The 13,753-nt window shown below is 38.8% G+C and overlaps 1 protein-coding gene across 1 annotated transcript in view; it reads right to left on the bottom strand.

The window, feature by feature from the left end:
- Positions 1-13,753, bottom strand: part of BUB1B (BUB1 mitotic checkpoint serine/threonine kinase B) — a 64,726-nt gene that overhangs the window by 29,086 nt on the left and 21,887 nt on the right. Inside the window, exons 5-8 of the mRNA XM_021718486.1 lie at positions 10,392-10,588; positions 6,701-6,870; positions 4,839-5,053; positions 3,968-4,059 (exon numbers count right to left, since the gene is read on the bottom strand). Of these exons, the coding sequence (XP_021574161.1) occupies positions 3,968-4,059; positions 4,839-5,053; positions 6,701-6,870; positions 10,392-10,588 (674 nt within the window). The remainder of the gene's footprint in view (positions 1-3,967; positions 4,060-4,838; positions 5,054-6,700; positions 6,871-10,391; positions 10,589-13,753) is intronic.

The raw sequence follows: 13,753 nt of genomic DNA, 5'->3' as shown, positions 1-13,753 counted from the left end.
CGCCTCAACCTGCTGGGCTCTGGTGATCCTTCCACCTCAGCCTTCCGAGTAGCTGGAACTACAGGCACATGCTACCACGGCCGGCTAATTTTTGATTTATTGTAGAGATGAGGTCTCGCCAAGTTGCCCAGACGGGTCTCAAACCCGCGGGCTCAGGCAATCCACTCATCTCGGCCTCCCAAAGCGCTGGGATTACAGGCTGAGCCACCGAGCCCGGCCCTCTTGCCACTTCTATTCAACATTGTGCTAAAAGTTCTGACCAGGCAATAAGGCAAGAAAAAGAAATAAAAGGAGTTCAGATGGGAAAGAAGTAAAACTATCTCTATTTGCAGAAGATGTGATCTTCTATATAGAAAATCCTAAAGATCCACTAAAAATTACTAGAGAACAAATGAGTTCATCAAAGTCAGAGGATACAAAATCAATATATAAAAATCAATTCATTTTATCTACTTGCAATGAACAATCTGAAAATGAAATTAATTTCATCTCAAAGCAGCATGTAAAAGAAATGAAAATTAGACAACTCTATTCACAATAGTGCATAAAGAATAAAACATGTCAGGGCCAAGTGTGGTGACTCATACCTGTAACTGCAGCATTCTGGGGAGACTGTGGTGGGAGGATCGCTTGAGGCCAGGAGTTCAAGACCAGCTTGGATAACATAGCTAGATCTTACCTCTTAATAAAAAAAAGATTTAAAAAATTATTTAAAAAAATAAAATAAAAGCTGAACATAGTGGTTCATTCCTGTAATCCCAGCACTTTGGGAGGTGAAAGTGAGAGGACTTCCTGACTCCAGTGGTTTGAGACCAGCCTGGACAACATGGTGAGTCCTTGTCTCTACAAATAAAAAAAAATTTAGTCAGGCATGGCGGCGTGTGCCTGAAGTCTCAGTTACTAGGAAGGTTGAGGCAGAAGGAATGTCTGAGCACAGCAGGTTGAGGCTGCAATAGTCATGAATGTGCCACTGAACTCTAGCCTGGTGAAAGTGAGGACTGGACTGGGTTCAACTAAAATAAAATAAAATAAAATAAAATACTTCAGGATAAATTTAAAATAAAAAAGCGTCAACAGATACCTCACCTAAGAAAATATTTCAATGGGGTAATAAGCATATGAAAAGATGCTCAGCATATGTCATTGAGAAATTGCAAATTAAAACAGCCATGAGATATCACTACACACCTAAAATGTAAAATACTGACAACATTGAATTCTGGCAAGGATATGGAGAAATAAAACTTTCATTCATTGCCGTTAGGAATGCAAAACAGTACAGCCAGTTTAGACTAAAATTTGGCACCTTCCTACAAAGTTAAATTAATCTTATTGTACAATCCAGTCATATGAGTTGAAAATTTATGTCCACACAAAAACCTGCAAATGAATGTTTACAGCAACCTTTTTCATAATTGCTAAAACTTGGAAGTCATCAAGATGACTTCCTCTAAGCGAATAGAAAAACAAACCGTGGTACACTTATACAATGGAATATCATTCAGCACTAAAAAAAAAAGATGAGCTCTTGAGTCACAAAAAGTTGTGGAGAAACCTTAACTTCATATTGTTAAGTGAAAGAAGCAAGTCTGAGGAGACTATATCCTATACATTCTAAATATATGACTTACTGAAAAAAGGTAAAACTATAAAGGCAATAGAAAGACCAGTGGTTCTCAGAGATCTGGGGGGAAAGAAGGATGAACAGATGGAGCATAGGGGATTTTTGGGGCAATAAAAAATTCTGTTGACACTGTAATGATGAATATATAACATTATACATTTGTCAACACCCACAAAACTATAAAACACATTAGAGTGAATCCTGATGTAAATAAAGGACTTTAATAAATAATGTATCAATATTGGTTCATCAGTTATAATAAATGTACCACACCAATACAAAGGAAAAACTGTGCATGGAGGTGGAGGGGTCATATGGGAACTTCTACTCCTTCATTTTTCTGTAAACCTAAAACACTCTAAAAAACAAAGACTACTAATTAAAGAAAAAGAAGCTCAAGACTTTTATTCTGAAAATCACAAAATGTTGAAAGAAATCAAAGATATAAATAAAAGACATCCCATGTTTATGAATCAGAAGACTTAATATTGTTAAGATGTTGGCAGTCATTAACCTATGGTTTAAACGGAATCCTTATCAAAATTTCAGCTGGCTTTTCTGCAGAAATCAATAGGCTAATCCTAAAATTCAAATGGAATTACAAGGGGATCAGAAGAGTCAAAACAATCTTTAAAAAGAAAAACAAAGTTGGAGAATGCATGCTTCCCAACTTCAAAAGTTACTACAAATCTACTGTAATCAATATTGTGTAGAAAAGAAAGGATCGTGTGGTATTAGGACAGGATAGACACATAGATCAATGGACTAGAATAAGTCTAGAAATAAACCCAAACATTAAGGTCAACTGGTTTTCAACAAGGGTACCAAGATTATTCAATAGGGAAAGAGTAGTGTTTTTAACAAATATTGCTGGGATACTGGATATCCACATGCAGAATAAATTTGGACTCCTTCCTTATGTAATAAACAAAAATTAGCTGAAAATGGATCACAGACCTAAATGTGAGCTGTAATAGTGCTACTGCACACCAGCCTGGGTGACAGAGTAAGACCCAAACTCAAAAAATAAAAAGAAAGAAAAGTGCAACCTAAAGAAAAATGTGTATAGAGGTCAAATAAGATACTCATAAGAATTTAAAATAATGTTCAATATTTCTGATATCATTAACTTTGACATAATTTATATTTTACAAAGTGGCTTGAAATGTTAGAAAAATTAGACATCTATAAATGTATGCTATCAATTTCTATAAAGGCTCATATGATTTTCTTAAGAATAGTCTCTTTCTAAGCAACAGAGCAAGACCTCATCTCTACAAAAAAAACAAAAAGCTAGCCAGGTGTGGTAGTTACTCAGGAGGCTGAGGTGGGAAAATTATCTGAGCCCAGGAGGTCCAGGCAGCAGTGAGCCGTGAATGTAGCATTGCACCCCAGCCTAGGCAACAGAATGACACCTCGACTCAAAAAAAAAAAGAAAAAGAAAAAGAAAAAAAGAATAGCCTTCCCTTGTCTTGAACACTTAGAATACTTGTCAGACAGAATTTTTGCTCGAAATCTTATTTATTTTTGCATATAGCAGGGGTTATATACATCAGTTACGAGGAAACTCTTGCACTGGACAGAATTCAACCTAGTATTAGACTCAGCAACATCAAGTATTAGACTAAATCTCAAGCTGACTAAATTATCTAACCACTACCTTCCATACTTTTTCTTACAGGCAGAATGCTAAGAGGGAAAAAGATGTTCAGAAAAAAAGAGCAAGATAACAGAGAAAGCTATCATAATCTCTAATTACTGTCAGTAACAAAATTAGAAAACCTTACTTAAATCAGTGATTTTTTTTGCTGTAGTAATATAAATATAAACCTAATTAATAAGTTTATCCCTTAATAAAAGTATTACCAAATAGTCTTTTTACCTTAACATACACAGAAGAATATAAACATAAAGAATATACAGAGCCGGGCGTGAAGGTTCACGCCTATAATCCCAGCACTTTGGGAGGTGGAGGAGAGAAGATTGCCTGAGTCCAGGAGTATGAGACCAGCCTGGGAAACTGGCGAGATCTCATCTTTGCAATAATTCAAAAAATTTGCCAGGTGTGGTGGCACGTGCCTGTAGTTCCAGTTACTTGGAAGGCTGAGGTGGAAGGACTGTCTGAGTTCAGCAGGTTGAGGCTGTGGTGGCCATGAGCGTGCCACTGCATTCCAGCCTGGACGACAGAATGAGACTCCAACTCAAAAAAAAAAAAAAGAATATACAGAACTTTTTCTGGTTACTTTCATCCTCACAAAGAACAACATGCCTTTGGAACTAGGATAGGTGCCTCTGCTCACCCTTAAAATGTCCCACTTCAAAATATCCAGAAATAAAACTCACATAACTGGCTGTTGTGCAGTCTCTTCCACATATGGAGTAAAACTAGGAAGCACAGGGGGTACAGCAGTCACAGAAGCTGTATTGCCACGAGGCTGGAGACAAAGGACAAGACTAAAATTACCAAAGTTTTACATTCTGACTCAACATATATAGACCATGTGTAAATATTCAGGAATTATGAGATACAGGCTGGGTGCAGAGGATCAAGTCTGTAAATTCCAGCACTCTGGGAGGCTGAGGTAAGGGGACTGCCTGAGCCCACGGGTTCGAGAACAGCCTGGGCAACTTGGCAAGACCTCATCTCTACAACATACCAAAAACTTTTGCTGGGCGTAGTAGCATGTGCCTGTAGTTCTGGTTACTTGGAAGGCTGAGGTAGAAGGATCGCCTGAGCCCAGCAGGTTGAGGCTGCGGTGGCCAGGAATGTGCCACTGCACTCCAGCCTGGGCGACGGAGTGAGACTCTTGATTCAAAAAAAAAAAAAATTATGAGATGCTGAAACACAGTTCTGCTGGACGTGGTGGCTCACACCTATAATCCTAGCACTTTAGGAGGCCGGGGTGAGAGGATTGCCTGAGTTCAGGGGTTCAAGACCAGCCTGGGCAACATGGCAAGACCTCGTCTCTACAATAAACAAAAAAAATTAGCCAGGGTTGGTGGTACATGCCTGTTGTTCCGGCTCCTTGGAAGCCTAAGGTAGAAGGATCGAACACCTGAGCCAAGTAGGTCAAGGCTGCAGTGGTCATGAGCTTGCCACTGCACACCAGCCTGGGTGACAAAGTGAGACTCCTACTCAAAAAAAAAATACATCTCTACTTTAAATCCAAAGTCTTTGTTACGTTGGTAAAACACTGGATCCAAGAGTTCTTACCCTGTATTCCGAGGGCCTGCCTGTGTTCCATGGTCCTGCTTGTAACTCATTCTCTTTGGCCCTAGGCACTGGAGGTGCTGCCCATGGCTGAACTGTAGCTTTGGACAACTCTGTTCTAGAAGCCTCATCAGCATTTTCATCAAAAACAGTAATTCTACAATTACTTTGCATCTGTTGAGGAAGTATATTTTGGAGTCCTCCATTCTGGTTTGAAGCTAGGTGAAAGAATATTAAAACCTCATGTAAAATTTTTAATTAACAATTAGAAGCCAAATAAGGTACAATTATTCTTCCCCAAATAAAGGAGGGCAGGGGCCCTGGCAATGCAGTTAATAAAAGCTTACTGTTCTCTGTACTTTCTGCTCAATTTTGCTGTGAACCTAAAACTGCACTAAAAAATAGTTAATATTGTTTGTAATCCCAGCACTTTGGGAGGCACAAGGTTGCAATGAGGCAAGAGGATCGCCTGAGCTCGGGGGTTTGGGACCAGACTGAGCAACAGGGCAAGACCTCATCTCTACAATAAATCAAAAAATTAGCTGGGCATAGTGGCACATGCATATGGTTCCAGCTACTTGGAAGGCTGAGGTGGAAAGATCACCTGAGTTCAGCAGGTAGAGGCTGCAGTGGCTATGAGTGTGCTACTGTATTCCAACCTGGGTAACAGAGTGAGACTATGACTTAAAATAAATGAATTAATAAAATTAAAAATAGTCAATAATGGCTAGGCATGGTGGTCTGTCCTTATAAACCCAGCTACTCAGGAGGCTGAGGCAGGAGAATTGACCAGGAATTCAAGGTTGCAATGAGCTATGATTGCATCACTGCACTAACCTAGGATACAGAGCAAGACCTTATCTCTTAAAAAAAAAAATTGACCAGGTGTGATGGCTCAGCCTGCAATCCCAGCACTTTGGGAGGCCGAGGCGAGAGGATTGCCTGAGCCCAGGGGTTTGAGACCAGCCTAGGCAACTTGGTGAGACCTCATCTCTACAGTAAATCACAAAAACTAGCCAGGTGTAGTGGCATGTGTCTATAGTTCCAGCTACTTGGAAGGCTGAAGTTGTGTAAGGATCGCCTAAGCCCAACAGGTCAAGGCTGTGGTGGCCATGAACGTGCCACTACACTCCAGCCAGGGCGACAAGAGTGAGACTTCAACTCAAAAAAAAAAAAAATTATTGATCATCTTTGGGTATACAAAAAAAGTGCAATTTCTGTCCCTAAAATGCTGAAGACAGGATTCTTAAACATATTAACATCGTTTTCTGAGACTTTGGTACGTGTAAACTTTACTTTGGCAATACCTGCTTTATTACATTTTTTTTTTTTTTTTTTTGAGTCAGAGTCTCACTGTATCGCCCAGGCTGGAGAGAAGTGGCATGATCACAACCACTGCAGCTTCAATCTGCTAGGCTCAGGCAATCCTTCCACCTCGGCCTTCCTAGTAGCTGGAACCACAGGCACGTGCCACTATGCCTGGCTAATTTTTTTGAATTATTGTAGGGATGAGGTCTCACCAATTTGCTCAGGCTGGTCTTCAATCCTGTGCTCAGGCAATCCTCTCACTTCAGCCTCCTAAAGTGCTGGGATTACAGGTGTGAGCCACCCTGCCCAGTAATCTTTCAACTAACAATTCAAACTCAGAAACTCGTTGCTGCTTAAATAAGATTTGAACAAAATTGCTGACGTTTTGATTTTACTGTGTACTATGATATTAGTTCTCCTTTGGTTTTCTTTTTTTTTGCTACCCACTACTCAGAAAACCAGGACTGTGTTCACATGTACATTTATGTATTGTCTTCTAACAATTTTCCTACCACCAGAAACTAAGTGTTTTCCAAAATAACATTTAACAAATTTACCCTTGAGAGCACCCCCTACACGACTGATTGGAGCTCTTGCTGTCTTTTTCCCTCTGCTCTTCAGTTCAGCTAGCGTGCTTCGTTGTGGTACAGAAGACTCCAAAACTTCCTCCTCTTCTTCTTTCTCAAGTGCCAATAGAGTTTGTCGAGACACTCGAGCTTGGAATTGTCTAAAGTAAGATAAGGGACAATTAACTTTTAGTGAGATAACTACTACCCAACAGAATCAAAATTTCTAATTTGTTAAAGCAAATGAACAAAGGAGAGAACAGGTTAGACGAAGAAATATAGAAATATCCCAAAGAAGCTTGGTGCAGTTACTCACGTCTGTAATCCCAGCAACTTGGGTAGTGGAAGCGATAGGGTTGCCTGAGCCCAGGGGTTTGGGACCAGCTCAGGCCACTTGGCAAGATCTCGTCTCCATAATAAATCAAAAAATTAGCTGGGTGTGGTAGCGCATTCCTGTAGTTCCAGCTACTCGGAAGGCTGAGGCGGAAGGATTGCCTGAGCCCAGTAGGTCAAGGCTGTGGTAGCCATGAATGTGCCACTGCACTCCAGCCTGAGTCACAGAGTGAGGCTCTGACTCAAAGAAAAAAAAAAGAGTGCTTGCCTCTGCAGTACATTTACTAAAATTAGAACAATACAGAGAAGACCAGCATGGCCCCTGCACAAGGATGACACGCAAATTTGTGGAGTGTTCCATATTTTTGGGCCTTGAACAACTATTGTAATACTATAAGGATTGGCAGTAGTAGGAAACTGCCAGGGAAAGGGGGGGCACACCTCCTCAACAAGGGTACCTGCATAATGAACATTTGTATATCTAACCCTGAATTGTATCCCACATCTTTAAAATTAAAAAAAGAAAGCTATTATTAATGTCATGGAAAAAACAAAACCCAACTATTTGCTGAGTATAAGAAACTCATAATATACAGACAGAGGCAAGTTAAAAGTAAAAGGAAAGCCACACTAAAACCTGTAACACAAATGTTCACAGCAGCCTTATTTAGCCCAAAATTGCAAACAACCTAAATGTTCACTAACTGATAAATGGATAAATAAAATGTGGTATATCCATATAATGAATAACACTCAGCAATAAACAGGAATGAAGAACTGACACATGCCACAACTATGTTCATCTATGATGAACTTCAAAAATACTATGCAACTGAAAGAAGCCAATCACAAAAGGCCACGTATTGTAGGATTCCATTTATGTGAAGTGTCGAGAATAAGCAAATCTACAGAGACAGAAAGCAGATTAGTGGTGGCCTGGGACTAGGGTGCAATGGGAAGTGACTACTAATGAATACGAGGTTCATTTTAGAATGTTAAAAATGTTCTAAAATTAGTTTGTGGTGATGGTTGTACAACTCTAAAGCTGTTTTAAAACTTTTTTCTAAAATAAGGAAAGGAAAAAGATATATCATGCAAACAAAAAGGAAGCTGGAGTAGTTGTATTAATATCAGACCAAGTATGACCAGAGATAAAGAAGAACATTATATAGTGATAGAGAAGTCAATTCTAAATGTTTAGGTACCTAACAACAGAACTTAAAAATAAATTAAACAAAACTGATGGGACAGAACAAAGACACAGACAAAATCACAAAGAGACTTCAAAACCCCACTCAGTAATTGATAGAACAAGTAGACAGAAAATCAGCAAAGATACAGAAGACCGGAACAGACCACCAGTCAACTTGAGCTAATTTACATTTACAGAACATTACACTCTAAAAAGCAGAACACACATATTTTCCAGTGTACATGGACAGACCCTATTACTTGAGCTTAAGGGTTTGAGACCAGCCTGGGCAACATGGCGAGACTTTGTCTCTACAATAAATCAAAAAGTTAGCTGGGCGTGGTGGCACATGCCTGTAGTTCAAGCTACTTGGAAGTCAACACACACACACAAAGAATAAAGGAATATTATGAACAACTCTTATGCCCACAAATTCATCAATGTGATAAAATGGACCAATTTCTTTTTTTTTTTTTTTTTTTTGAGACAGAGTCTCACTCTGTAGCTCAGGCTGGAGTGGAAAGGCACACTCACGGCCACTGCAGCCTCGACCTGCTGGGTTCAGTCAATCCTTCCACCTCAGCCTTCCAGGTAGCTGGAACTACAGGGGCGTGCTACCACACCCAGCTAATTTTTTGATTTATTGTAGAGACGAGGTCTCACCAAGTTGTCCAGGTTGGTCTTGAACCCCTGAGCTCAGGCAATCCTCTTGCCTCAGCCTCCCAAAGTGCTAGGATTATAAGCTTGAGCCACTGTACCAGCTTGGACCAATTTCTTGAAAGACACAAATCTACCAAAGTTCACTAAAAGTAATAAAGACTTAAATAAATATAGCAGTATACTATATACATGTGCAATCCTAATCAAAATCCCAGAAAGCTGATTCTAAAACTCATACAGAAAGTCAAATGAACTAGAAAATCTACAAATAAGAACAATGCTAGAAGATTCATATTACCTGATTTCTAACTTCTAAACTTACTATAAAGCTATAGCAATCTAGCACGGTACACACTAATTGACAGACACATAAATCAACAGAATAAAATAAAGTAACAGAAATAAACCTACACAAATAGGATCAACTAATTTTTGACAAAGGTGTAAGGGCAATTCAATGGAGAAAGGTTAATCTTTCCAACAAATGATAAATGGAACAAATGGACATTCATATGTTGAAAAAAAAAACCTTTCGGCCTGGGCAACATAGTGAGATCTCATCTTTACAATAAATAAAAAAGAAGCCAGGCCTTGTGGCGCACACCTATAGTCCCAGTTACTCGGGAGGCTGAGGAGGAAGGATCGCCTGAGCGCAGGTCGAGGCTATGGTGAGCCGTGATCATGCCACTGCACTCTAGCCTGGGCAACACAGTAAGACCCGATTCAGCAAAAAAAAAAAAAAAAAAGACTTGATCCATACCTTATGTAAAAATTAATTCAAAATGGATCATAGATCTAAATGTAGAAAGTAAAACGATACAACTTGAAGATAAAAACCAGAGAAAATCTCTGTGATCTTTTGGCTATAGTCTCAAACCACATCAAAAGCACAATGCTTTTTATATAAGAAACGCTTGATCAATTAGACTTCTTCAAAATTAAAAACTTTTGTTCTATAAGACAGTTAAGAGGATGAACAGACCAGGCTTAAGCTGGGAGAAAATATTTACAAATCACATATCTGACAAAGGTTTGTATTTAGAATCTATAAAGAACTTTTACAATTCAAATGCATTATGCTAAATCAAAGAAACCAGACTCAAAATCCTACATACAATCTGATTGTATTTATATGGCATTCTGGCAAATGCAAAGTTATAGGGTTGGAGAATAGATCAGTGTTTGCCAGGTTTGGGGTAAGCACAGGTATAGACTACCAAGGGACAGCACAAGGGAATTCTTTTAGGGAGTGTGGCACCGTTCTGTATCTTGAGCCTGATGATGATTACGTCTCTATTCACTTACTCACAGAACCCTTCACCAAACAGTGGATTTCACTGCATGTTAAATAAAAATTTTAAAATATCCCTTAAAAAATAATAGTAACTAAGTAAACTTGCCAATACACCAGAGAGCACTTTACACGGATGCAAAAAAGACCATTTATTTCTATTATTTTTTTTAAAAGATAAGACAAATTCCAGAGAAACAGTTTACCGGTGCTGGGACTGCAGTCTTTCTAGTGGTTGGGCCTTCCGCTGAATCCCTTCCTGAAATATTGTATCTGCTTTCTTAAAGTTTTCTCTAGCTTCATATTCTTCAGCCCAGGAGATATAGAACTGAGCAAGTGAAATGCCAATCCCTTGATTGTGCAAATAACTGTATACATCCAAAGGCTCATTACATAAATGTCCCTGTAACAAATTAAAAGTGTTAAAAGTTAACCAATTTCTAATCACATATTGAATGTCTATTATGTACTGAACATTCACTGTAGACACTATATATAATTCCTGTATTGAAGAAAAGGTATCTATTATGATAATGTGATAAAGACCATACTGGGCATATCTAAAGAGATAATAGTGAGAGATTAATTTGAAAGAAAAGGGGATGGAGAGGAAAGGCTTCAAGAAGGGGTGACATTTCAGCTTAGCCTTGAAGGAGAAGCGGATTTTCATCAGATGGAGAATGGGAAAGGAAGGACATCCCAGCCAGAGAAGACTAAAAAATATGCAGGGGGTCCAGGCAAGACAGGAGTCTGAAGAAAAAAGTTGTTACAGCTCTTGTATGTCCAGCTAAACCATTTTGATTTATGTTACTATGTTATGTGTGTTAGGGTGGGAGAGCTATAAGCAGAGTAATGACAGTCAAATCTGCACTTTCCAGCCTGGGCAACAAAGTGAGACGCCATCTCTACAAATAATAAAAATAAGCAGGGCATGGTGTCATGCACCTGTAGTCCCAGTTACTTAGGAGGCTGAAGTGGGAGGATCACCTGAGCCCAGGAATTCAATGTTACAGTGAGCTATGATCGCACCACTGCACTCCAGCCTGGGCAAGAGAGTAAAACCCTGTCTCTAAAACAAACAACAACAACAACAACAACAACAACAACAAAATCTGGATTTTAGAAGAGACTTTATGAAACTAGATACAATGTAGGTGATTCTAGTAGCAAGTGAGGGAGAAAAATCATTAAATACCTACTCCATAAACATTTTGGTATTATTTCTTCAGCTTTTCCTTAATGAAAAAAGTATATATATCATTTTAAGAAATTTTGATCATCATGAAATTTGTTTTTATTCTACTTAACATTGCATCATTCATTTTTCCATGCTGCTGATGTTTATACTTCACTATTATTTTTAAATGAATGCATAACGTTCCATTTACTAAATCTACCATAACTTAATTATTCTCCTCTTTCTGAATATTTAAACAACTTTTAATTTTACCCAATTATAAATAATTATATAAAAATATCTTCATGTACACAATCTTTCGCATTTACAATACTACCTTAAGATAAATTCCTAGAAGTAAAACTATGTTAAAAGCTAACAAATTGCTTTCTAGGAAGGTTATAAAAATTTTAAATGTTAATCCATAAAAATACTAGTTCCACTAGACCCTAATCAGCGTTAGAAACTATTAAAAACAGTTTCTAATTTCATATAAGAATAACGTTTCAGTGTTCTAATTAGGAGTTTTTACTACTAGAGCAACCATTTGTTTCTATACTAGATATCTGCTCTCTTACCTATTTGTTCCTGATTGCTTAGCCTAGGTTAAGTCCTCATTGTATGTGTTCCCATAGAACTCATACTTTCCTTTTTGTTGCACTTACAATTAATGCCTTGACATCTGTCTTCTTCAATAAACTAAGCTCTACAAAGGCAGAAAACATTACTATCTACTATATCCCAGTCCTTAGCCAGGGAATAGTACAACAAATGTTGAATAAATGAAATGCACTATTTATATATTATCAATAATAATAAGTATTTTATAGTTTAATTTTACAGTAATTGAGTAATTAGGGTTTTCTTATTTATTCAAATTAGTGATTTTTTTCATATGTCGTGGTGTTACAAGAAAAGTTATAATTCTGAATGTGCTCTGAGCATAAGATCTGGTCCTTGATATCTGTCACTACATAAATAAATCTAAACATTAATTTTGGCCAGGCATGGTGGCTCATGCCTGTAAGCCCAGTATTTTGGGAGGCCGAGGTGAGAGGACTACCTGAGTCAACAGGTTCAAGATCAGCCTGGGCAATCTGGCGAGACCTCATCTCTACAATAAATCAAAAAATTAGCTGGGGATGGTGGCGTGTGCCTGTAGTTCCAGTTACTTGGAAGGAAGGCTGAGGTGGAAGGATCACCTAAACCCAGCAAGGATGCAGTGGCCGTGAGCGTGCCACTGCACTCTAGCCTGGGCAACAGAGTGAGATTTCAACTGAAAAAAAAAAAAAAAGAAAAGAAAAGTTAAAATTCTGAATGTGCTATGAGCATAAGATCTAGTCCTTGATATCTGCCACTACGTCACGACATCATAAAACTTAACATTAATTTTGGCCAGGTGCAGTGGCTCATGCCTATAATCCCAGCACTTTGGGAGGCCGAGTTAAGAGTAATACCTGAGCCCATGGGTTTGAGACCAGCCTGGGCAACTTGGAGAGACCTCATCTCTACATAAATCAAAAAATTAGTCAGGCGTGGTAGCACACGCCAGTAGCCTCAGCTACTTGGAAGGACTGGCTGAGCCCAGCAGGTCGAGGCTGCAGTGGCCAAGAGCGTACCACTGCACTCCAGCCTGGACGACAGAGTGAGACTCCAACTCAAAAAAAAAAAAGTTTATTATGTACCTTGTTATCCACATACAAACTCAGTTTATCATGGTTCCTCTAGTGCTGGTCATTTTAATTTGAAGGTTGTCTAGACCAGTCTTTCTCAGATAATCTGTGGTGAAGGTGCCAGTTTTACTATGTATGTATTTATATATATATATATTTGAGTTAGAGTCTCACCCTGTCGCACAGACTGGAGTGCAGTGGCCGCTCCCTGTCACCGCGGCCTCGACCTGCTGGGCTCTGGCGATCCTTCTACCTCAGCCTTCCCAGTAGCCGGAATTACAGGAATGCGCTACCACGCCCGGCTGATTTTTGGATTTATTGTAGAGATGAGGTCTCTCCAAGTTGCACAGGCGGGTCTCAAACCCGTGGGCTCAGGCAATCCACTCACCTCAGCCTCCCAAAGGCACGGGATTACAGACTGAGCCACCGAGCCCGGCTGAATTGATATTTTTATAAAAGAAAATAAAAACAGAAGATACCAGAAAAATATGTGCTTAGATAGCCTAGCAATGCCAAATTGTTACCAAAGTTTTCAAATGTTTACTCTCAATTTTTGTACTTATCTTGAAGAGTGCAGACCATTTTTTCAGTAGCACTATGGACTATGCTTTTTACTTTATGATGCTATTTGTTCTTCAGTGTTAGCACCAGGTTTCATATAAGTGAACAGAGAAATTATTTTAATTGCTACTTTTTTTTTTTTTTTTTTTTTTTTTTG

This window comes from Carlito syrichta, unplaced genomic scaffold (assembly GCF_000164805.1).
Source record: "Carlito syrichta isolate Samal-C Ts95f unplaced genomic scaffold, Tarsius_syrichta-2.0.1 Scaffold312225, whole genome shotgun sequence".
NCBI lineage: Eukaryota > Metazoa > Chordata > Mammalia > Primates > Tarsiidae > Carlito > Carlito syrichta.
The sequence above is the reverse complement of the archived record's forward strand: the minus strand, read 5'-3'. Positions and strand labels throughout refer to the sequence as shown.